Source organism: Maylandia zebra, linkage group LG6 (assembly GCF_041146795.1).
Source record: "Maylandia zebra isolate NMK-2024a linkage group LG6, Mzebra_GT3a, whole genome shotgun sequence".
NCBI lineage: Eukaryota > Metazoa > Chordata > Actinopteri > Cichliformes > Cichlidae > Maylandia > Maylandia zebra.
In genome coordinates, this window is record NC_135172.1 from 39,940,002 (window position 1) to 39,964,776 (window position 24,775).

Sequence of the window (24,775 nt, forward strand, 5' to 3'; positions counted from 1 at the left end):
CTGTCACATGTGCTCAGAGTGAACCTGCTCTCATCTGTGACGACAACAAGGCGCCAGTGGCAGTCCTGCCAGTTCTGATGTTCTCTGGCGAATGTCAGTTGATCTGTACCGTGCTGGGCTGTGAGCACGTCCCTCTGAAGCAGGGATGGCAATTATATTTCCCAAGAGTCCACATGAGAAACTGGGATTGTTGTGGAGGGCCCCACGTTGAGTCCTGATTTCTCATACAGCCTCTTGGGGAAATTAATTCCCCGCCCATGCTCTGATTCCATGCTCACAGATTCTGTTTCTAACATTTCCACCAAATACATGCACATGGGTTCTCACTGGAGGTCATTCTGTGGGACCCTCGTAATCATCTTCCTCTTCCTTCTTGAACAGAGGAGTAAATACTGGGCCTGCTGCTGGACTGATGCCCTCCACACACATGTGATGGCTTATCTCTGACGCTGTGCTGGGTGCTGGGCTAGCTGAATACACCATCTCAAGCTACAAAGACACTTTAAAAAAAAGCAAATCTGAAAAAAAGACTTTAATTTTCACCACAGCAGGTAAAAATGGATCCACAGTGGTCTGACTGACATCACTGAAGTTTAACTGACTTTGTGTTATAGGATACTGTGATGATTACATGTTGTCCTAACTTCTTTTTTTAAACAGGTGTACAATATAATTGAAAGGCAAAAGACAATAAAATCATGTGACTAAAAATCTAAAGGTTTTCCAAAAGGAAGTACTGAGAGATTTCACCCTGCAGACGCTTAATTCTGTCATTTCGGTTTTCTCTGTCACATCACATTTTTCAGGCTTTGCGGTCAGCAGCGACACAGCTGGTGGCATTAAATAGTTTTAGCACTAGAGGGCGGCAGTGCCACCTGATACTGTGTCAGCGCCTCAGGCACGAAGGCATGAGCAGAAACTAAATAAGCTGCTGCGTTTCTTGAGACTTCCCTGAGATTTTTTAAACCCAAATAAACAGAAGTTTAACAATTCTACAAACCTGCTGATAGAGATCATGTGACATGATTGAAAAGACCACATCTACTGCTGTAGTCACCTTAGTCATCAGATCATATGTTGTCTTAACCAGGGGCGATTTTAGCCTATTTTTGGGGGTGCTTCAGCAGCGCCCTTGCTGCCAGAGCGATGGTGGCTGAGCGGAGGTGGAAGTGCCTGGCTTAAAACAGGACATATTAACTGCATTTAACCTTCAGTTAGACAGATTTGCCAACCTCAAGGTGACACGGTGTCTCCATTTTTCTAATCTTTTAATAATATTTTGTACATTTCAAGGACTCTTCTATTTTTGGAGTGTATTTTTATGTATCTGTATTATGTTATACATACACTTTAAAAGTGAATCTCTGTCCAAAAAATGCACTCAGTTTACTTTTTACTCACTATGAGCATCATTCATTATTCTCCCGCAGTAATTAACGTTAGGATATGTATTTTTTTTTTTAAATTCCAATACATTTTTCTTTTGCTGTAGTAGTCTTTAGCAGCATTTAAATAACCTTTATCAGATTTGATGGTTTTGTTACAGACTTTTCAAAAAAGTGTTTTGCTTTTCTTTCACAAATGTGGGGATTAAATTGTGTTAAAGTGTACAAAACAGTGATGTCATGTTTTGTGACGAGGACCCAGGCACAGAGAGACTTGATGAATTTAAGAATCTTATGATTTAATAAAGAAATTCGCAGACTTGCACAGAGAGGGTAAAATTATGATGACTGATAATGGAGATGAAGACAACAGACGATGACAGGGAGGAACAGGGGTTTAAATGCACCAAGGAGACAGTCAGAGGGAACTCGGGACAACTGGAGACATTTAAGGATGCAGGGACTGACAGAGACAGGGAAGAAGTCTCATCGTGACGAGTAAAGTTTACCTTGCCTGGACGGGCAGCTCTCTGGGTGCTCAGCACCCCCAAGCCTCTGATCCTAGAATCGCCCCTGGTCTTAACCCTATTTATCACAATGACAAAAAAAATAACCAAACACTACTTAATTTATTGATTTGATTTTCGGCAAGCTAAGCTGCTTTTTGTGCACTCAGTCATGTTGCCAGTTAACTTGTTTAGTATCACTTACTTTTCCAGCGTTTTGCGTGCCATCCCAACTTTTCGGGGGGACTTATTCTTGTCTCAAACATGTTGTCAATTCCAAAATGATCCAATATATATCATGAAATGGTAAAACATCTCAGTTTAAACAATTTTCAAACAGTTTTCTGTAAATAAAATATGAATAAAGTGAAATATTGTTTATATTTTACACAGAGTTCCAGCGTCTTTGGAACTGGGCTTTGGTCTGGATCCTTAATACAGAGGAAACTTAACTTCGAACAGAGTTTTGGATGATGTTTGGTTGCTCCTACCATGAAGAACAAATAATGTATGTAGCTCATCCTGTACCATTCAACTTATATCTGTCTTACTTCTGTGCAGACTACCTTTATGTACCAGCTGCAAGAGCAGTGTCTTTTGAAATCATTTGCTAAATGGTAAATGGCCTGTGTTTGTATAGCGCTTTACTTAGTATCTAAGGACCCCAAAGCGATTACTGTCTGCTAATGCATAGCCTCTGATGTGAAATCCAATAATAGCCCAATTGAAGTGTTTGGATCTCTGCTGATGTTTATAGTGATATGTTTGACACTTAAAATTCTGTGCTATATAAGCAACAATGAAAACGTGATTATGTATTTCTTTAAGTATTTTAAACAAAATTATCTCATTTGAATCTTTGCTGTGGCACAGCATAGAGAAGTAAACGTGCAGGGTGCAACACACATACAGGGTTCTTTCTGCATTACATCAAAAGGAAGCCAAGAGGACATTGATGGGTGTGTGTGTGTGTGTGTGTGTGTGTGTGTGTGTGTGTGTGTGTGTGTGTGTGTGTGTGTGTGTGAGAGAGAGAGAGAGAGCTGAGATCTTTAGTCAGCAGGCTGTTAAAATGACATTCACACACTTTTTCCATCAGCTTTGATACAATTGTTTTCATAGTATTCCGATTAAAATCCTTCATACGTCAATCAGCAGTTTCCCAGTTTGTTTGTTGTTGTTGTTTGTTTGTTTTTTGTCTCCATACATGTCTGCAGATATCTCCATGGAAATGGAACAGCTGTCTTTACAGTATGACAAGCCTTTTTTTTTTTTACATTCTTCAGGACCATATTCGGCATTGGTCTCGTGATTCTGCTCGTGAGCGTGACGTGGCTGCAATGAAAGCAGAGGAAGACGATGTGGAATAATCTCACAAAAAGCCTGCCCGTATTTTTTTAAAATAAACTCCAAAACATAAATCACACACTGTTGTTTTGAAGACGTTTTTGTTTTAGCTTTGTTTGTTTGTTTTTGTAATAAAACACACTCATGTTTATCGTCAACAGCGTTTCCTAGACATTTACGTCACATATCGCGTCACGTTTCAGTGGAAGCACGAGGGGATTTCAGTGGATTTCTCCGCGTGGATCAAGCTGTGGGATATCTGCTGTGCCTGACATGTGTCCGTGACTGCAGGGGACGAGGCCGTAAATGGTGTCTGGGATCCAAGTCGGTTTAGAGCGTTTCGTTTCCTGGTCATGGAAGGTCTAGAACCGGTTACCGATTATTTAAGGGAAGTGAACGGACACTTGAATGAACTTCAGAGCTCCGGTGAAGGATGCTCTCCTTGCCGTAAGAGCACCCGTTGTTTGATCCCGCCGGTGTACTGGAATGAGCTGCTACAGCTTGTTAAACTGGCAGGACCGGTGGTAAGACGCATTATTGAGGCACTGAAAAATTATTTATTCCCAACAGTAAAGATGAAATTTTAAAAACCTGCTTCATTTTAAGCTAGTTCTGACCTGAGTGCAACTCCTGTAACAGTCTCGCAAATAAGACCTTTCCAATCTGGTTATGAAATGAAAAGTCAACACTCGGACATAAAGTCTTATTTTTTATTTTTTTTGCTTACTGAATGTTAAATCTTTTATAGCCTTCTGACATTCAGGCCTGAGTTACAACATGCTGCATACTGTTTAATGCAATGATTCCACATAGCTGTATTAAAAATCAGCATTATAACTAGACTGTTGCACGTTTTACTAATTGAATGTGTTAAATCTGTTTATCAGAAAGTGGCAGGATCCTGCACGACAGAAGATAAAACACTAAAAATAGAAACTTTAACAAAATAATTTAAATTAAGTTAAATATCTCAATAAGAGACAAAGTGATGAAAATTATAAAATTCAAAAAGGTATAAAAAAAAAAATACACATGCCTGCTTATTTCCCCTTAAATGATGCCACATTTCTGGGTAGTGCCCATCAAAAACTTAACAGCTTATTCTGCTATTGACTCGTGTTTTGAGTTTCTGGTACTCTAGATGCTGACAATCGGGTGCCTGATTGAAGCCTAATTGGCAGCAGCTGTGAGGGGACAGTTGGTGTCTGCTCCAAGCCGGCCATGTTTGACTGATCTGGATAGGACCTGTGCCTTGAAGGGCAAATTCAAGCTGGTGGTCTGCAGAATCAGGTTGCAGAATTATTTAGAGTGAGCCCTAGTACCATCTCCAATATAACGGGGAATGGTATGAGAACGGTCATAGCGAAGCATTGCGACAATAAAGAAAAGATCCACTGAACACATTTCTTTGCTTTTTATGCAGTTTATTTATTGTAGTGGTTTACACATTACAGGCTAAAAGCCTAACAGGCTAAAGAGACACAAATCTGCCCTCTTTGGTGACCTGTTGTGAACAAGTTAGGAAAGTTAAAAAAAAAAAAAAAAATTAAACATCAGTCTGAAAATTGATAGTTTTTCAAGTTTCAGGCCAGCAGCATCAGCATGTTATTTTTCATATGTGAAAATGTATAACACTGTTTTAAACCACACGCTTGGTCATTTAAACACTAACCATAAACAAACACACTTGTACAGTCATACTTGCGTACTTTATTGAAGCACAGAAAGAAAATTTCATGTCACAACATTTTAACAGTTCTAAATTAAATTCTTGGCTCAAATAATCTTGGTTTGTCCTTACGTCGGTATTAAATGATGAATTTGACTTCTGGTGCCTTCCTAGAAGCCTGATCTGTGCGTTTAAAAATATATGATGTTAAAAAAGACGGCAAGAAGTTTAGAAGCGAGTATATCATGAGCTATTTCTGACTAATGAAAATTCTAATGAAACAGTTCTTCCTTATTTATTTATTTATGATCTGCTGGATAATAATGATGCGTTTGATTTTGTTTTCCCAGCTCATTTCTCAGCTGATGGTCTACATGATCAGTACAGTCAGTATGGTGTTCTGTGGTCACATGGGGAGAACTGAGCTTGCAGGAGTGTCACTAGCAGCTGCGGTAAGGAGACGCACGTGAGGCGTACATCAGCTCTTTTCTGTCGCTGCCTTCTGTAAGTCTTCATTTGGATTCTGAACACATGCTTTTAAATGAATGTATCTATTTATTTGCAGGTGGTTAACGTCAGTGGTATTTCTGTTGGCACTGGTTTATCAGCAACTTGTGATACCCTGATATCTCAGGTTGGGGCCTATGTTTTTTAAACAACTTAACAAGGAGATTGTGGTATCAAGTTTGTTTTCCTGAACTGTTACTTTGTCATGTGATCAGTAAGTCTTTGTCTGAATGTTTCATGCAGACGTATGGGAGCGGTAACTTGAAGCGAGTCGGTGTGATTCTCCAGAGGGGAGTTCTGATTCTGCTGCTGGCCTGTTTCCCCTGCTGGGCCGTCCTCATCAACACTGAGCCCCTCTTACTCGCAGTGGAACAGAGTCCGGAGGTCGCCAGGTAAGTTCAACAGGAACAGCTAGAGCAGAATTAGACAAATTCATAATTATCATCTGTAAATGCACAATATATACTTTAAGTCAAAATCTGCACTACAGTAGAAGTAAATCAGATGTGGTAGATCAAAAGATTTGCGACATTAATGTGCAGCTGACAAATCTGCAGCAACTCTGCAGGTCTTGCATGTCAAAATGTCTGAGAAATGTTTCAAGCACCTTTTTGAATTTAGGCCATAAAGAATCAAATCAGTTTTGTAGGCAAAGAGCACTTGTAATCACACCTGCATTGTAGATATGTAGTTTTTTCACACATTGTGTTTGTCTCTCTGGCCTGAAGTCTCGCCCAGATGTATGTGAAAATCTTCATGCCTGCTCTCCCGGTGAGTTTGATGCATTCAGTTTTCCCTCATGATCCTGTGTGTGAACGCACAAGCTAATGGTGGAAGCTATCAGTAAAATCAGAGAATGTCTAAAAGGGAGAACACCCACTCTGAGCACTTCCTGTTTCGTAAGGGACACTTGCGAAATCATCCAAAATGAACCGGGCCTTAGGGAGGTGAACCACAAAAATGGAACTCTATTTTTTTTAAATGAGCTGTCTCAACGATCCACACAAGATTTGCCTTACTGTTGAACCCATGACATACATGAAACAAACGTAAAATAAAATATGTCAACAATATTAGTCAAACAGAACATAAGTTGCAGTTTACTGATCTTATATCACCTCCTTGATTGTATGTATCAGTTTTAAAATTTTAATAGCTATCCAATTAAAGTTTTTAAACACATTACAAAGTAACAATATACAAAGTTCTTAGAAACAATAGTTACAATCGGCAATCATACAAGAATCAACAGATGTGTTCAAAGACAAAAAAATGTTCAAACTTTTTGTCTGTTTTCTATCTCCAGGCTGCTTTTATGTACCAACTGCTTGGGAAGTATCTACAAAATCAGGTCCAGTATCCTAACATAAGACATGTATGACATTCATGACATGTAACAAAGTTAAGTTTAAATGGAAAACGTTTTGCTCTTCGTTACAGGGAATTATGTGGCCTCAGGTTATAACTGGAGCAATTGGAAATGTCTTCAATGTTGTCATCAACTACGTCTTCCTCTATCCCCTGGAGCTGGGTGTTGCGTGAGTTTTTTTTGTTTGTTTTTTGTTTTAATCACTTTTGAATGATAAGTGGTTAGAAGGGTGCAGATATGTGTCTTTAAGTGTTTCACGGGAATGGTGTGTTAAAACTTTAAAACAAAAACAAAAAAACAATTATTTAGTGATTTAGATTTTGAACCTAAGAGTCCATCACATAGTTCCAGTGGCACATCTGGACATTTCTTAGATTAGCAAAGACAGTGAAGTATAACTGTGCTCAAAACTGTAAACCTATTGATTCTGATAGATCCCTGACTTTTACTCAGGTATACTTACAGTATAGAATCCTTCCAGTTGATCTAATCTGGCAAAACCATAAAATCATAAAAAAAAAAAATGTGCAGGAGAAGAAAAAACTCAAAGCAATTATGAAATGTTATTTTAAGACTGTCTAATTTAACTGCTTTTGTGGACGCTTTGTACATGTTTTAATCTTGATATTTTCCATTCATACTGTGTCGTTATATTTCTTAATAAGTGCCTTCTTCTATTTTTGGTCACTTCTTCTGCTCATGGTACTACTGAAGTGGATCTGCAGCAGCCAATGCCATGTCACAGTATTTGCTGGCTTTGTTCCTATGTGCTTACATCTGCTGGAAGGGTCTACACAAAGCCACATGGGGAGGTCAGTTTTCTTGACCACAGCGTGATCTTCGAGTGAATGTTTAAAAAGCTGGCCGTCTTTTAATGGTGTTTGTTTTGTTTTTTTCTTCAAACTTCTGCTGCAGGTTGGACGCTTGACTGTCTGCAAGAGTGGGGTCTCTTCATCAAGCTGGCTATTCCCAGTATGCTCATGATTTGCTTGTCCTGGTGGATATTTGAAATCGGAGGATTCCTGGCTGGTGTGATAAGTGAGGTTGAGCTGGGAGCTCAGTCCATAGCATACCAACTCTGCATTGTAGCTTATATGGTAACTTTTTTTCATTTTTACCTTTCCTGTTTTTGGAGAGACTATTTCATCCATCCATTTATTTTCTATTGTTTTCATGAAACAGTGAAATTAATAACCTTAATAACCCCATTAATAACCTTTTAAATTAATCTTAGCTATAAAAATGCTTTAAAATATCTTAATAATCCTTCATAAGAACATATTTTATAAAAAGATTATAACAAAAAAATCTTTGTATAATCTATACTTGAGAAGAAGGACTTTGATCCCTTTAAGCATGACCACCATACAACTCTGTATTCCTGATGAATAAAGGACAATGAATGTGGGATTGTAAAATCAGTGACTGTTCACCTGCTGCATGGTTTACTTCCAGTTTGTGCAGCACACTGCACATGCTCATCAATGCTCACCACTCCAAGGGAACATTGTTGGATTATATGCAATGCAGCGCTGCAGCCCAGGAAAACTACCAGCCTTATTGGCAGTTTCCTTCTGTTCTTCTAATGAAGTTGGCAGTAGTTGCTTTGGTTTCTTTGTGTGTTTCTTCATGTGTGTGTGTGTTTGTGTTGTCTTCATCCTAATGGCAGTTTTATTTGAGCTTGTGCAAGTTTACACTACAACAAATCAGACTGGCTCTAGCATCTCTTGTTGTTTTCGTCTGTTTCTAATCTTTGTGCTAAGATAACGAGCTTCTAGCTCTACTTTTGAACTTATCATACCAATGTGGTAGTGGTGCCATGTCCCTTTAAACTAACTTTAATGAGATCATTTATTTTCATGAAATTCAATACTTCACATTATCACTGTGTAAATACATATCTTTTCACAGAGCCCACTGGGATTCTCTGTTGCTGCCAGTGTGAGAGTTGGAAATGCTCTTGGTGCAGGAAATCCAAAGCAGGCCGTGCTATCGTGCAAAGTCTCTATCATCTGTGCATGTAAGAAACGAGTAATCTTAAAAAGAAATAATTGAAAGCAAACGGCTGGTTACATGTGTTATCAACACGTATGCAAACAGTCCCTGAAAACACAGGTCGTGTCTTCACCTTCTCTCTTTGAAATTTCTACATGTGAGCTGTTCTCTCACGCTGTGCATTTTACTTTGTTTGTGCACCACAGTGGCAGTTGCCTGTTTGGTTGGGGCTTTCATCATCTCTACCAAGAACGTCATTGGCTACATTTTCACCTCCGAGCAGTGAGTGCACTCACAGACACACACTCAGTTTTACTTTGTTGCAGACACGTGGATGTCTAGCTGAGTCTGTGATGTTACACAAGTCCATTCAGACTATTATACATTATCTGTGGTCATCGTCTTCATGTTGATGCACAACGGTGATCTGTGACTGTTTAATGTTTAGCAGGTAGGTCCCTTTAACAAATCCTTCAGTTTATAGTTAGTGTTCATCCTGTGAGGCACCCAGACCCAGACTTCAAATACAGTGATGTGAAAACGTTTTTGCCTCCTTCCTCATTTCCTATTCTTTTTGTATATTTGTCACACTTAAATATCTCAGCTCATCAAACAAATTTAAGTGGTAGACAAAGATAACACAAACACAAAATGCAGTTTCTAAATGATGGTGTTTATTAAGGGGGAAAAATCCAAACCTACATGGTACTAAGTGGAAAAATTAATTGCCCTCTCCTGTTATAGCATAAATTAACTGTGGTGTATCACATCTTTGGTTTAATTCCTCTAGCAACACCCAGGCCTGATTACTCTCACACCTACTCTCAATCAAGAGATCACTTAAATACGACCTGCCTGACAAAGTGGCAGATATCATGCCGCGATCTAAGGAAATTCAGGAACAAATGAGAAACAAAGCAACTGAGATCTCTGTCTGAAATAGGCTATGAAGCCATTTCTGAAGCTGTGGGACTCCAGAGAACCACAGTGAGAGCCCTTATACATAAATGGCAAAAACATGGCACATTGGTGAACCTTTCCAGGAGTGGCCGGCCAACCAAAATTATCCCAAGAGCCCAGCAAAAAGTGTGGTGGCACAAAACACTAAATCTTCCTAATGTGTGAAGCACGGTGGAGGTGCTATTATGCTTCGAGGCTTGTTCTCTCGGGGGCCAGAGACCTTTTAAACAATTCCAACTTAATTAAAAGCAGATTTATAGGAGAATGTGACAGGGGTGAAGCATGAGCTGAATATTGTAAAGATGATGGCAAGATGATGACTGAAAGCATATAGGGGTTTTTGAAAATCCAAGTCAGAGTGCTGATTTTAACCCAACTGAAGCCAATCCTGTGGCATTCCCCGAAAATGACTGTTTAATTATAACAATTATTTATAAACTGGGAGACTTGACACAGTAGCCATCCTTGCAATTGTGGAAATCCTACAAGTGGTTCAAGTAAATGTCTGTAACTAGTTTTGAGATTCTTGCTCCAAAGGGAGATTCAACAATTTACTAAATGAAAGAGATCAGTTGCTTTTATGAGCAGTGTGAGTGGTTACTCGGTATATTCAATAAACACTCGAGACTGTCTATTTTTGGTTTTTTCAAATTGCCTTTATCATTAAGTACCTGGGCTCAACCATGAATAACTGGACCTTAGACGAAGATTGGACAATTTCAAGGAATCAAGGAAGGAAAACTAACACTTAATAATAAACTATATTGCCACTTTTTTAATTATGTTTAATGTTATGGTCTTACTAAATAATTAAGTCAAGCAGCTGAAGCACGCTCAATAAACTCCGCAGTGAGGAATAACAATGTCAGGTTCAAATGCAGTTTGACTGCTGCAGTTGAACTTGTTCCTTTTATTGGTTTGCTGACTAGAGATAGATGTTACATTGAAAGCATGAATATCAATTTAAAGTATGTTTCTAAAAACCCTTTTAAAGGTCTTATTTCTATATCTTTATAGAGACATCATTCAGAGGGTTGCTGATGTCATGCTTATATTTGGATTCATGCACATCTGTGATGCCATTGCGGTGAGAAATCATGCAGAATAACCATTCACAAAGCACGTGAGACATCCGCATGACCAGTGTTTGATACTTGCAGGGCGTGGCTGCAGGTGTTCTTAGAGGTGTGGGGAAACAGCTGATTGGTGCTTTGTGTAATTTTGTTGCATTCTACTTCATTGGCTTCCCCATTGGTGTGTCCCTGATGTTCGCAGCAAACATGGGGATTGTAGGTAAAACCAAACTGTGTGTGTGTGTGTGTGTGTGTGTGTTACTCTGTCTCAGAGGATTTGTTTAGCAGCTTTCAGGAACTTTTTTTTTTTTTTTTTTTTTGATCGGTGACAGGACTTTGGACAGGACTTGTCATTTGCCTCTTACTTCAGATGATATTTTACGTCACTTTTTTGTGCAAACTTGATTGGAAAAAGGCTTCAGAAGATGTGAGTAGCTACATCAGTTGCTTTAAGTTTAAAGCTTTCTTATTTGAAGCTAAAATGTACAATCAGTGTCTTTGATGTCTGTGATCAGGCTCTTGTGAGAGCAGGGGTTCACATCACAAAGGAAAATGCAACAGCTGAGCTGGAACACTCAGGTAAGAACTAGTAATAAGAAACAGTCTTGCTTTGAGGCTCGCATGAACGTTTTGGGTTAATCTCAAATACTCTCTCTCTCTAACTGCCCCAAACCTCTAGATTCACATCAGAGTCAGGCCCAGGTCAGTGGAGCTGAGTCTGCGTGTTTGAGTGCTGAGGGAGGAAACACAGACCCAACTGTAGCCAGTTCAGGCAGTAGAGCCTTCACCACCACCACAGTGGGAGATGTTCTGTCTGTACCACAGTTGGCTGTATGGCGTGGTTTGGCATTAATAATCATGATCATCATCCTTCTTGCTGGAATAATCATCAGTCACTTTCTAATGAAGCTGTTAAAATGATGGATTTTTGAGTGTCATAGGGCTGCTCATCAGCTTGACCATACTGAGAATCTACTCCAGTCTTCAGCTCTGTGCAGCTTCCAGAAACTCTTTGATTTCCTGGTCTGCAGCCCTCTCATATTTTCTTTACTGCACACCAAAAGAGCGGATGCTAACGTCAGGCCAAATTCACATTTAGAATTTCTTGTATCAGGTATCAAAACCCAAAGACTGTATACAAAAGATGGATGATGCTTTCAGGTCTGAAATGTGATACCTAAAGTGTGATACCTAAAGTGTCTTACATGTGCATTCTCTATAACAGACAGCAGCAAGCAATTCTTCTGCTTGTTCTGCTTGCCCCAGTAAACATTTTCTCACCTGTGGCTCTGTCACAGGTGTTACATCTTATTAAATACAACATCATGTTCACTTAGGAAATTATGGTCCCATTAGCATCGCAAAGGAAAAAGGCAGTTATGCACTTCACTGTATGAGTATACAGTCTCACTTGGTTTCTTAGTGAGTCACCACTCAATCCTTCTGTCAGTTTTCAAAACACGAAGATTGCAAAGGCTAAAATGTGAAGCTCTGAGTAACTTGTTTACTATCCAACAAGGGGCATCCAGTATCCAATTTTAGTATGCAGTCTATGAGGAAATCTGCTTCGTGAGTGAGTGAGTGAGTGAGTTTACTATTAATTGTAAGCAAATGGAAAATGTGTATTTTCTGGGTGGAAACAAGGAACTTAAACGTCCACCAGTAACATTTTATGCCAGCATTTTTCACGAGAACAAACATTTCACTGCACAATGTCTTCTTATATCTTCCTTTTGCTTCAAAAGACCATACTATGGACTTTTTTTTTAAAAATAGATGTATCAGAGAGATCTTTATTTTCATGATCGGTTTAGGCTTTAAACGAATAGATGAAGGTCTGTTTAGTCAGTGTTGAGACTTTGCTGAACAAATACATTTTTGAGTGATCTGCCATTCTTTTCTATTTCCTCTGTTGTTTTGATGTTTTTGAGTTCCTTCTGTTGGAAATCTGAAAATAAAGAGTTTACTGTTTAATAGTGAAGCATTAAACAATCACAAACTTGTAGCCATACTGGGTGGCTTTTAAGTGTGAGCGTGTATGAATAAATAACTCCTGAACAAAAAGAGGCTTTTCATGAAGCAAGCTTCAAAAAGTTGGCTTATGTAGGGAAATTCCACATTAACAGCAGCTCCATAAAACCCATTTAGAAATGACTGTAGGTCATCAGTCTCATCTCTGGGACAAACAGAGGTCTCATCAATTCACAATAAAGAAACCTGATCCTGTTGATCAGTAGCAATGAGCTCAGCCACCCGTGGAAATGACTTCTGTCCCACTCAACCCCCCTCTTGGTTCAGTCATTTTCACCAGTTTCCAGATCATCTGTCATGAATGACCGTGTTCCCTTTCTGCATAATCACTGTTAAAAAGTAACTTGTTGCACAGACTGTCACGTAGTCAGGCCCAGACACATTATGTATGATTTGCATTTTGAGCTCTGTTTCATAACTATGACCATTTGTTGGAAATGTCATTTAAACATATACCATGCAGTGAAAAATTTCCCCCTTCCTGAGATCTTTTTCTTTTAATTTTTGCATATGTAAAAGGTTTAGGATTATCAAACAAATTTTAATATTGACAAAGCTCATCCAAGTAAGTACAAACTACAGTTTTTAGAAGATCTTATTTATTAAGGTGAAAAACAACTTTCCAAATATACATGGTCCTATGTCAAAAAGCGACTTTCCCCCTTTGCTAAATCATGAATTAAGTGTGACTAACTGCATTTTTTTTTTTTTTTGCAAGCTGATTTTAATTCCTCCACAGTGACGTGAATAACTCATTGCCAGTTCTTTACTACGGCGACTGTAGACCGCTGGAACAGCTGTGGCTCGCAGACACAGTGTGTGCCAAACTGCGGTTTATGTGTAACAGTTTGTGTTTGGTGAGATTTGCTGAGCAGTTTCAGACACTACATTTGAAGTTAGCTGCCCCTTGCTTACTTTGTACTTCTGTAGCACCAGCTACATGATGAAACGGCTCCATTAACTGAAGGTGCTCACTTTAACCACCAGCTGTAAAGACTATCCTTGTGGAAATGCTGTGTCAGTCCAGCAGGTACTTTTTTTTAATCATGAAGGAAAGCTCTTACTGCGGGCCACTCTAATTTAGGTGACTTTCCCATGATAAGTCTAGTTAAACCAGATTAATTTCTTAAACTAAACCTCTTACTGGTAGATAATCTTTATCAACATTATAAAACACCCTGTAATTGTATTCCTAGACTAAGACGTATTCAGGTGTAGTGAACATGAGACGTAGAAGATCGAAATGACTCACGCCGAAATAAATACATTAAAAATCTGTACATAAATTTAAAAAAAAACCTTTAATTTGACCAATATTTTACAATTAATCTACATATAGTATACTGTTAGTTTTTTTGTTTATTTACCCATTATTTAGTTATCATTTATCAATATTTCCAGTCTTTTCTCTCTATGTTAATATTTATGGAAGTCCTGCACCACTTGCATAACCTTGTTCAGAGTCATTTTCAAGAGTTAAAAACATAGATTGTATATAAAAGAGGAATGTTGTGATATTACCATCTTATAGCCACAGATACCTCCTAAGTGCTAAGTAATATACAAATAATGCACAGCCTCTTGGGCAGGCGAACAACACACTGTATTATTATTATTTATCACGCCATTCTGATAAAATTGTTTAAAAGGCACCAACAACACAAACACAGGAGTGAGGATAGGTCAGAGGGAGAAACCAGGCCACCTACAGCTATCTGTGTCTGTGCGCCTGTCAAACAAAGCAGCCATGCTGCTATGTGTAGCACCTTCCTACTCAGCTGACCCAAACACACACGTTCATATATTGCTTTTATCTATACCTAAGGACTTTCTTACAATTTCTCTCACACACACACACACACACACACACACACACACACACACACACACACACACACACACACACACACACACACACACACACACACACACACACACACAAACAAACTCGGGGGTCAGTACCCAAGGATCCTGCAAGACAACCTGCTCAACCACCTGAACCAAAGTTGCCCAGATGCAAAACAATCCAGCATCGCAAACAGACTCTGCAGACAGTCTGACCTGCAAAAACTATTAATTTTCAACATTTTTTCTGATGAAAGTATGTTAATGTATATTAGTTTGAGGACCGAACTTTATGCAAGTCAGTGTGAGGAAGACTGTTCTGTTTTTTTGCACCCATACTTCTACTGTTATGAAATTATTGTCCACCTAGATTTTTTATCTTTTTTCCAATTACTGAACTAAAATAAAAATTGTTTGTTTGGTTTCTCTTCCTTCCCCATAGATTAGACAGAGAGTGTTAAACACACACTTAGCGGGTCTGTCGCCGTGCTGTGGCACGCGCTATTTACAAGTGTAAACACTCCCAAACTTCCCAGCAGCAGTATACACATGCACGAGGACACTCCTCAACTTACAGCGCGTGTCTGGCCCCTCCTCATCGTGATCCCGTTATCAAAACATCAGCCTCTACTAGATACAGTAGCTGCTGAGAGCGAAGCAGTGACAGAAAGCAGTCCGGCTGTTTGCAGAGAACACTTGGATCTGTTCAATTATGGACGCTTCGGTAAAAACAGCAGGAAAATGCACAGAGGCAGCGAGGGGGGATTTAAAGGAAGGTGAAGTGGCACAGAGCTCCCGCGGCTGTTGCCAGAAATGTGTCCCTGGATTCATTCCGACAGTTTACCGCAATGAGCTTGTGCAACTTTTCAAACTAGCGGGACCAGTGGTAAGACTGTGTGGACACAACTGAATAGCTATATTTAACTGTAGTGGTGTTTTTATTCGGACATTATTTGGCATCCCTGTTTGTCGCTCTCTGTGTGATGTTACTGACAGGAAGAGCTGATTTACTACAGACGTTGTGCCATGTGTCAGTAAACTTGGGACTCGTTATTAAGACTGTGTTATATCTCGTCCCGTTTGTTTAAACTAAACAAACCCGGGACTGTAGGATCGAGCTGTTTATATCTGTTTAGTTGCTTAGACAGGTTTGTGTTAGGTTTTGTATTGTTGGTTGTCATTTATGCTTAGAAATATTTAACCATGTATGCTTAGAGGTGTATAATTAATTGTGTAGTGATAGGTTGTGTGATCTTTAACAGGCTGCAGAGGCTTGGTGTGTATTCCACACTAGAATGCACACCCACATCCTGGGAGCACGAGAGAGGTCGTACCTTCTCTTATTGTTTTATGGTAGGATTAACGTAGCTACGTCTGTTCTAGTCTAAGTGCTTTTTGTTTAGATGAGCTGCAGGAGTTCCTCACCGTGTTATCTAGGGTGAACCATCTAGGGTGAGGGGGGGGCTACCCTCTTCCCGTGTCAAGGATGTTTGCCTTTGTGCTTTCATGTATATGACCCTTTGATCAGCAGTACCACACACACACACACACACACACACACACACACACACACACACACACACACACACAGTATTCTTTGTTCACATGTATACCTATGTAAGATGCTATATGTTAATGACCCTATGCATATTCATGTAACCACAATAAAAGGAGTGCTATGGGGAGCCTGGCTGAGAGTCTGATGGAGGTCAAGTGGTGGGACGACACTTGGCTCTAGGCAGGTCTCCCTCATGCATGAGTAAACCAGAGAACTTTGGTGCCTTGTGTCTTGCTTTGCTGTGTAATTATATTGTCTTCAACGTTCCAGCGAATAGGTTCAAGCTACAAACCTATCAGTTTGGCATCATGTTTATTTAATTTTAGATGCATTAATTGTGTTTTTATGGCTTATTTGGATTATATGTCAAATTAGTCCAGATTTTGCTTAAAGCTCAACAACATACATTTGCTTCAATATTTCTTAAATGTTTAACATCCTTAAGTTACTAAATGTTTTAACCATATTCATTACTTATTTATTTTTCCTTTAAATGTATTTCTAAATACAACACAGAGTCAGGATCTCCTCTTCTGTACTTCAGGTCATTTCCCAGTTCATGATTTTCATGATCGGTTTTGTCAGCACGGTGTTCTGTGGTCACCTGGGGAAAACTGAACTTGCAGCTGTAGCATTATCAATTGCGGTGAGCAGACATTTCAGTGCCTTTGTTGTTGAACTGTAAATATGCATCATTTTTTACCCCACTTTATGCATGTTGTGTTTCGTTTGCAGGTAGTTAACGTCACTGGTATTTCCATTGGCACCGGTTTGTCATTAACTTGTGATACCCTCATATCTCAGGTAGGGTCCTCACCAGAGCTTTCACTTTATTTGTGTAACCAAGACAAACACAAGCAGCACAGCTGGGTTCCCAGGTTCTCCTGGAATGCCCTTTTAAACATCTCAACACTGAGCTTTTGTGTGGAGTTATTTTTCTATGATCAGTCATACCCTTGTTCTTTGGTGGGATTCTGTGTTTTCCAACTTTTCTCACCCGAGCGTCTGTCTACCTGTTTCACGCAGACGTATGGGAGCGGTAACTTGAAGCGTGTGGGTGTGATTCTCCAGAGGGGAGTTCTGATTCTGCTGCTGGCCTGTTTCCCTTGTTGGGCCATCCTCATCAACACTGAGCCTCTCCTACTTGCTGTCAAACAGAGTCCAGAGGTCGCCAGGTGAGCCGTTATTAACCAGCAATAACAGACGCATGGATGTTGTGACACTGCTGAGCATGTGTCTGTCTCACTCTTAAAGAAACACAAATTATGCAAAATGCCAAGCACTATTAGTTTGTGCAAAACAATGCAGTAATCTAAAAGCACATTATACCTGCAGTGGCAGTGAACAGTTAACTGAGCACTGGAAAATTCAGACGTTTTCCTGAACAAAGATTTTAGCTAAAGCCAAAAAGAAAAAGAACTGTGGTACCAGCTGTGTAAAAATATTTTTAAACCAGTTTTGTTCATTTGTTGAAGTATCATAGACTAGAAATGTCTGTTTAACTGCTAAATCCTCCACTTTCTTCACCACCGTTGTTCAGTTTTTAATCTGAACTGTCAGTGTGCTGGTTCTTACTGTTTACTGTTCACTGACTTTTTTCTAAACATAACACAAATATGTGAATTCAGTAATGCAAAGGCATGAATTTTTCATTCAGGAGAACAAATTATGACCTCTTCACACAGATTATGGAAATATTTAACTTTGTACTTGCAGGGCTTTAAAATTAAACTCAGGAAAACAGCAATTTGCATGTCAGCTGTTAAAGTCACTCAGCTTTCTATGCAAGTGAGTTTAGGGTTCATCATTACTAACCTGTGAGGAATAACTGGTTAGATTTGTGTGCTGGTTTACAGCCCAGCAGCGTCTCAGACTACATGCTATGTTAACATGCCAGTGACATGTCTCGACTTTTGGGTAAAGTTGCAAAAAACGTAATTGACATCACGAGACCTGAGATGCATTTTCAGTTTGTCTAAACTATTTGGGATTAGTTGGATCTGATAAGTTCAAAAATGAAGCATCATCATTGGTCACACAGGGTTTATTTTACAGCATAACACAATGAAGTCACTGTTGTTTACCAAAGTAGGAAACAGTAATGTGCAGAATGAAGTAAAAGAACAAGAAAAATACAATGTGCCCATAATTTATGTGCAGTCACCATCAACAGTGTTGCAGGCTTACTTTGTCTTTTCATTTCCACATGAAGCCTTTCCCAGCTCTATGTGAAGATCTTCATGCCTGCTCTGCCGGTGAGTTTGATTTGACAGAGTTTTGAAAGGTGTTAAATAACCAATTTCAGCACAGCTAAAAGATCTGTTAGATCTCTGTTCCAGATGCAAAGTTCTTAACAGTTTAATAGATTTACACATGGTTAGGTTTGTGCGGTCTTTCATGTTTGACGCCTGCTGATCTTGGTTGATGACGACTTTTTCTCCAGAAGCAGCTTAACGTTTTAGGTTGTTATTACAATGTATTAACATCAAACACTCATTATTCCCAGAGGATTCAGTTCAAGCCATCCGTAAATTTTCTTCCACTTGTTCAAATCAGGGTTGCAGGGGCACTGGAACCTATCCCAGCTGTCACAGGTCTAGAGGCAGGGTACAACCTGCACAGTGTATAGCAGGGCTAATGAAGAGACACGAACCATTCACGAACACATTTATATCTCCAGCCAATTTAAAAATCACCAGTTAACCTAATATGCATGTCTCTGGACTGTGGGAGGAAGCTGGAATTCCCAAAGAGGACCCACAGGCACAGGGACAACATACAAGCCTTGCCTAGATTCAAAGGACCTTAGCTAACTGTCCAAATTCTTAGCTCAGTTCATTTTTTTAGCAGCTCCAATTCACAACAGTCACATTAAGGCACTTATATTGCAGAAAATCAGAAAGCAATCCCACAAACTCTGGGACAGAGTAGACAAGGGTTAATGACATTCAGTGGAGGCATATAAATGCAATGAATCTGTAGTAACTGTAACTTATTGTCATTTGACATGTTTCTCAGCTTTGGCTGTTTATTATCTTCAGTAAAAAGTGTTAGCGTGCTGATTAACCTAAGATCCGATCATGTGCTCAAATTTGTTCTTCGCTTCTGTCAATGAGTCTCTTATCATTTAATGTTTGCTTTCTTCAGGCTGCTTTCATGTACCAGCTGCAGGGGAGGTATCTTCAAAATCAGGTGCTTGAACGTGCATATGGCCCAACATTACCTTAATAGTTGGCTGTGCATTTAAAACATTAACATGAATGTTATGTGTATTTTGTGCTTTGGTGTACAGGGAATTATATGTCCTCAAGTTATAACTGGAGCAATTGGAAATGTCTTTAACGCAATATTCAACTACGTCCTCATCCATCAGCTGGATTTGGGTGTTGCGTAAGTTTTCCTCCATCATTCCTGTGACATCATTGGTTGAATGTAACTCTAAATTCAGTCAAAGAAAACTAATGTGTTTTAAATTCTTTATTTAATGATTCAGTGAATTTAACACAGATTGCACGATAGATTAAATGACTAAAAAGTCAAATAAAACTTACATTACCTTCTAATTTTAGTTTGGGTAGCTCTGTTGATAGCGTTTCATTTGATTGTCACTTTAAATATGTGGCATTAAATGTTTATTTTTTACGGTGTTTTTGTCTTTAAGTGGATCAGCAGCAGCCAATGCCATCTCCCAGTATTTGCTGGCAGCAGTCTTATTCATTTACATGTACTTGAGAGGTCTGCATAAGGCTACATGGGCAGGTCAGTCATTTTACTTCTACAGGGAATCTTGAACTTGCTGAAATGTTTTTATTTTGCTGTGTCATTCGTGACAGTTACTATTCTTTAACAGGAGGGTTTCAATAAACTTTAAGACATCTCTGTAATAGTTAAAACGTGTGGGATTTAAATAACATTTCATGGTAAGGTCAAATATATGTAAATCCTTCATTGGTAATTGTTGATCCTAGGCCTATCATAAAATTATAATTTAAACCAATAGTTTGAAAGATGACATATAGAGTCACTCTGACCCACAGGTTGGTCCCTTGACTGTCTCCAGGAGTGGGGACCCTTTGTCCAGCTGGCTGTCCCCAGCATGCTCATGCTCTGTCTGGAGTGGTGGATGTTTGAAGTGGGAGGATTCCTGGCCGGTGTGATCAGTGAGGCCGAGTTGGGAGCTCAGTCAATAACCTACGAGCTGTCCATTCTAGCATACATGGTAACTCCACTCAGTTTTGCTTGCATGTTGACTTGGCGTTACATTTTGGAATTACACATGGACTTTTTCCATAGATTCCACTAGGGTTTGCTAGTGCTGCCAGTGTACGGGTTGGGAATGCACTTGGTGCAGGAAACATCGAGCAGGCCAAGCTGTCAAGCAAAGTCCCCATCATCTGTGCATGTAAGAACCGACGTATTATTGTCTGTGTTACATAAATGGAAAGCACTAAAAATACTGATAACTGAGCAGTAGCAGCTCTAGTTTCATTTCATATTGAGCCTCATGAATAGAAAATTTTGAATAAAATATTGTTAAATAAGCATATGAAGCATAAATGTAATAAAATATAAATCCATCCGTCCTGCCACCTCCTTAACAGCTTATCCAATACCATATTGTTGATGGGAGCTTATCCCATCATTAGCTAACCTAGCATGGATGTCTTTGGACTGTGGAAGGAAGCTGTACCGAGCTATAAACCATGCAGGAAGGTACTTCACAGCAAAACGGTCATGGGTTTAAATCCACTGGCTGCCTGTGTCCTCTTGACCCATCAGAGTAAATCAATAAAAATGTAATCTAATAAACCTGGCTGCTGTATTTAAAGTGCTTTCTGTGTTCTTGTCATCGCTTTTTCCTTCAATATTAAAATTGAATGATTTTAAAAGAGTGTAATGCATTTTATTCTGGTTTCTTTTTCTCGTTGCAGTCATAATAGCGTGCTTTGTCAGCGCTATTTTCTGTGCCTGTAAAAATGTAATTGGATACATTTTTACTTCAGAGCTGTAAGTATAATTTCTGACCTTTAACCTCTACTCTAGGACGAGTTTCTCCGTTACTTATTTTGGTATTCTTGTATAGGTCACATCAGGTTGTTTTATGTGGCTGCTTGAACTGTTGAATGTTAAGTAAGGCTTTAACTTTCATGCTGACTCACAGACACATACGGGTGCCAAATAAAAAAAAAACAGTTACGCTTGTTATTCATCCCTTTGTCCCAGGGTCCATTTCATTAACTGAAACAAGACTGGTTTACATTGTTGATTAGATAAAAACGAACACAATAATCAAATAATTTCATGTTACATGGAGCTCATTGCATTGAAGGTCGTTTTTCAAGTTTGTGTATGCTTCATGGTGTTTGACTGTATTTTAACTGCACATATTTTTTTAGTGATATTTTGCAGAGGGTTTCTGACATCATGTTGGTGTTTGGTTTCTTGCATCTTGGTGATGCAATTGCAGTAAGAAATGATTTTACAGCAGTGATCAACATTTTAGGCTAATACTGAAAAATATAAAATGTGATTCAGAGAAATCTGTGTTTGTGTTTACAGGGCGTGACTGGAGGAGTTGTCAGAGGTGTAGGAAAGCAGTCGGTTGGTGCTCTGTGTAACCTGATCGGGTACTACTTTATTGGCTTACCCACTGGCGTGTCCCTGATGTTTGCAGCCGAAATGGGAGTTGTAGGTGAGGGTGGCAGAGCAGTGAAGTCATTCCAAGTTCTTTTATTTTCCTTCACAGTAAATTAATGTGACATATTCAAGATAAGAGAAAATATTATTTGCTGTTGTTGTCATCTTTCGGTGATTATTTACAGTTTTACACAAAATCATGAAATACAAAATGCTCAGAATTACAATTACATAGAAAAATAAATACATTAGATGTAAAGAAAAAAAAGTACTAATAGGAAAAATTAAATCTTTAACCTTTTAAATGAAACATTTTAGACAGTATTCTTTATCTAATCTTACCTTAAATTGTCTTTCATTAAAATGATGCATATACTGCTGACGCTATGCGAAAGCGACAATCACCGCATGTTAAGTCTTTCAGGTTATGCTGTATTGGGAACAAATGTGTGCAGCAGTCAGAAATTAAATGTACCTCCGGCCTGACAAGCAGGCAACCCATTAAAACTCTTCTTCTTCTGTTTTTTCTGCTGTAGGATTTTGGGCAGGCCTTACGGTTTGCGTGTTCGTGCAGTCGATCTTTTTCATCACATTTTTGTGCAAACTCAATTGGAAGAAGGCTGCTGAAGAGGTGCACACCTGCATCTATTGACAGTTTATCACACTTTCACTCATCAAAGCATGTCATTGACTGTTGTGTCTGATCAGGCTGAAGTGCGAGCGGGAGTCCGCGTCAAAGAAGAAAAAGACACGATCAAGATGGGAAATAGAGGTGAGTGGGCAAACTGGCTGAAACATCCCATTATTACAGTGTCTTATTCATACTTCTCTTTCCAAACCCTAGACTCTAATCTCATCCAGACCCCAATCAGTACTATTGCATCCAGTGGTGAGAGCGCCGAGGTGGACCACGTATTGATGGAGATGCAAATACCAGAAGAGAGTCAAACCACCAACACCACTACAGTGGGAGATGTTCTGTCAGTGTCACAGCTGGTGTTACGGCGCGGCCTGGCGATACTCATCATGATCCTCATCCTCGCTGCTGGAGTCATTACCAACACCGTCCTCACTCCACTGCTGAAATGATGCAAAGTTGACAGTTGGACAAAAAGCACAAAGTTTATCTAAGTAATACAAATGCACCTTCTTTTGTGGGAGGGTTACTTACACTGTTGATTCAACAGAGGAACAGCTGTGTGCAGTCTGTGCCCCGTCTTACAGTGTCCGGCCACAGAGATGAATTCAATAAGATGAAAAGGGCGGAATATGTAGTAAACAAAGGACAGCTTTATTAAGGCCTTTAATGAAAATGTGTGTAAAATGAGGCCACTGTTTGATAATGATAATCAGTTTGATGATATTTTTACAGTCAATTTGTAACATACAGAACCTGCAAATAATTTAATGCACATTTTATGAAGCGTCCAGTCCTCTCATTTCATTTTATATTTTGCTGTAATACCATTCACACTGTAGCAGTATGTAGCAACTTTAAAGATATTGTTTGCATACAGTTAGTCACACTTCTTTTAAACATCACTGATAAACCTGTGTATCCTTGCTTGCAACTGTTGGAGCAGTCCACCTCTTTCCTTCATGTACATCTTAGGCAGGGTTAAGACAAGGAAACACAAAAGCACGCTCTCTTCACTGGGACTAGGCCTGCTCTTGTAGGCAAAAAGAAAGCACTGTGCATCTTTACACACTATATAACTTTTTTCTGCTGACCTTTGTCCAGTGTTGGTGCAGGACAGTGAGATCCAGGCCACATTTCAGTTTGAGAACAGAATATAACAGAACAAAAAACTTTTATTGTAGGGTGGAACTGGTTCCAGATTGGGCACTTGGTCTGTTTTGGTGGAAGGAAGATACTGATGTTTTAATACTAAAGTAACATTCTTTACAGTCTGTATTTTCAGAATAAAACTATGACTGTGGTATGAAAAGTGGGACGTCTTCCAGTAATGATTTATAGAAATATTGTTTAACTGTACTCGTTTTGTCAATAAAAGGTCGAAGTTACTTGACCAAAACAGAACTCCAGTGACAGTTTTGTTTGTTTTTTAGTTGAGGGTTCGTGCATGAACCTTGGGGTTATTGTTGTATATACAGTGTTGGGAAGGTTACTTTTAAAATGTATTCCATTACAGAATGCATGCCCCAAAATGTATTCTGTAACGTATTCCGTTACGTTACTCAATGACAGTAACGTATTCTGAATACTTTGGATTACTTAATATATTATCATGCTTTTTACAACTACATGAATGTACTATTGCTGTGTGATTTATTACTATTACTGAAGGTCCACGGCTCCGAACTGTAGTAAAGGGAGCTCTGACTACTACGGCGGGGTCCCTGTCGGCTCGTAGCTGAAAAATAGCTTTACTTTGTTGTGTGGGTCAACTTTTCTTGCGAGAAACAGAGAGAGGCGTTGAAAGGCTGCTTCAACGGAACTTATTGTTTTCGGAGGAAAACACGAACACAGTGTACAGTCGAGTCTTAATAGCTTACTTACAACTGGGCTCGTCAGGCACTCTTCTTGGCTGAAGTCGTTATTATTATATTTACATGCTTCCAGCTCCCGTTATTGCTCGATGACACCTCGTACTTTTCCACTCCCCTTTTTCTCCCTCCTCGCACTCACAGACACATAACGTGTATGGCAGTCCATTCTCCCTGCAGCACGGACTACAATGCCCATGATGCTACATTTTTTAGAGCTATGCTTGTAGCATTCTGCTTGTTAGCTTAGCACAACAACAACAGCAACGAAAAGGCGCTCTCTCTCACCCAGGAAACACACAGTCGCAGAGAGAGAGAGAGCGTCGCCCTGTAACCATGGCAACCGTAACGCTGCCGCCTGGAACAACAGAACGTAGCTGTCAAACAA

At 39.3% G+C, this 24,775-nt stretch overlaps 2 protein-coding genes across 3 annotated transcripts; both read left to right on the plus strand.

Moving 5' to 3' along the window:
- The first annotated feature begins 3,419 nt into the window (after window positions 1-3,419).
- Window positions 3,420-12,782, plus strand: LOC101484164 (multidrug and toxin extrusion protein 1). Of its 2 annotated transcripts, none has more exons than XR_001167484.2 (16): window positions 3,420-3,759; window positions 5,255-5,356; window positions 5,470-5,538; window positions 5,655-5,803; window positions 6,140-6,182; window positions 6,718-6,762; window positions 6,852-6,949; window positions 7,495-7,592; window positions 7,696-7,877; window positions 8,692-8,800; window positions 8,982-9,057; window positions 10,753-10,822; window positions 10,896-11,024; window positions 11,141-11,235; window positions 11,324-11,387; window positions 11,488-11,563. XR_001167484.2 is itself a non-coding variant. In XM_004538823.6 (16 exons), exons 1-16 carry the CDS (start codon window positions 3,589-3,591, stop codon window positions 11,727-11,729), a joined length of 1,746 nt encoding a protein of 581 aa, XP_004538880.1. In that variant the 5' UTR covers window positions 3,423-3,588; the 3' UTR covers window positions 11,730-12,782. The 2 variants fall into 2 exon arrangements, 1 of the variants encoding a protein (XP_004538880.1); XM_004538823.6 differs by having other exon boundaries at window positions 3,423-3,759; window positions 10,896-11,028; window positions 11,488-12,782.
- Window positions 12,783-15,033: 2,251 nt separating this feature from the next.
- On the plus strand, window positions 15,034-23,920 carry LOC101483717 (multidrug and toxin extrusion protein 1). The gene is made up of 16 exons (XM_004538822.6): window positions 15,034-15,570; window positions 16,787-16,888; window positions 16,978-17,046; window positions 17,269-17,417; window positions 18,455-18,497; window positions 19,390-19,434; window positions 19,535-19,632; window positions 19,904-20,001; window positions 20,280-20,461; window positions 20,536-20,644; window positions 21,174-21,249; window positions 21,639-21,708; window positions 21,802-21,934; window positions 22,416-22,510; window positions 22,588-22,651; window positions 22,724-23,920. The coding sequence occupies exons 1-16, from the start codon at window positions 15,397-15,399 to the stop codon at window positions 22,966-22,968; spliced, it is 1,752 nt and encodes a 583-aa protein (XP_004538879.1). The 5' UTR covers window positions 15,034-15,396; the 3' UTR covers window positions 22,969-23,920.
- The last annotated feature ends 855 nt before the right edge of the window (window positions 23,921-24,775 follow it).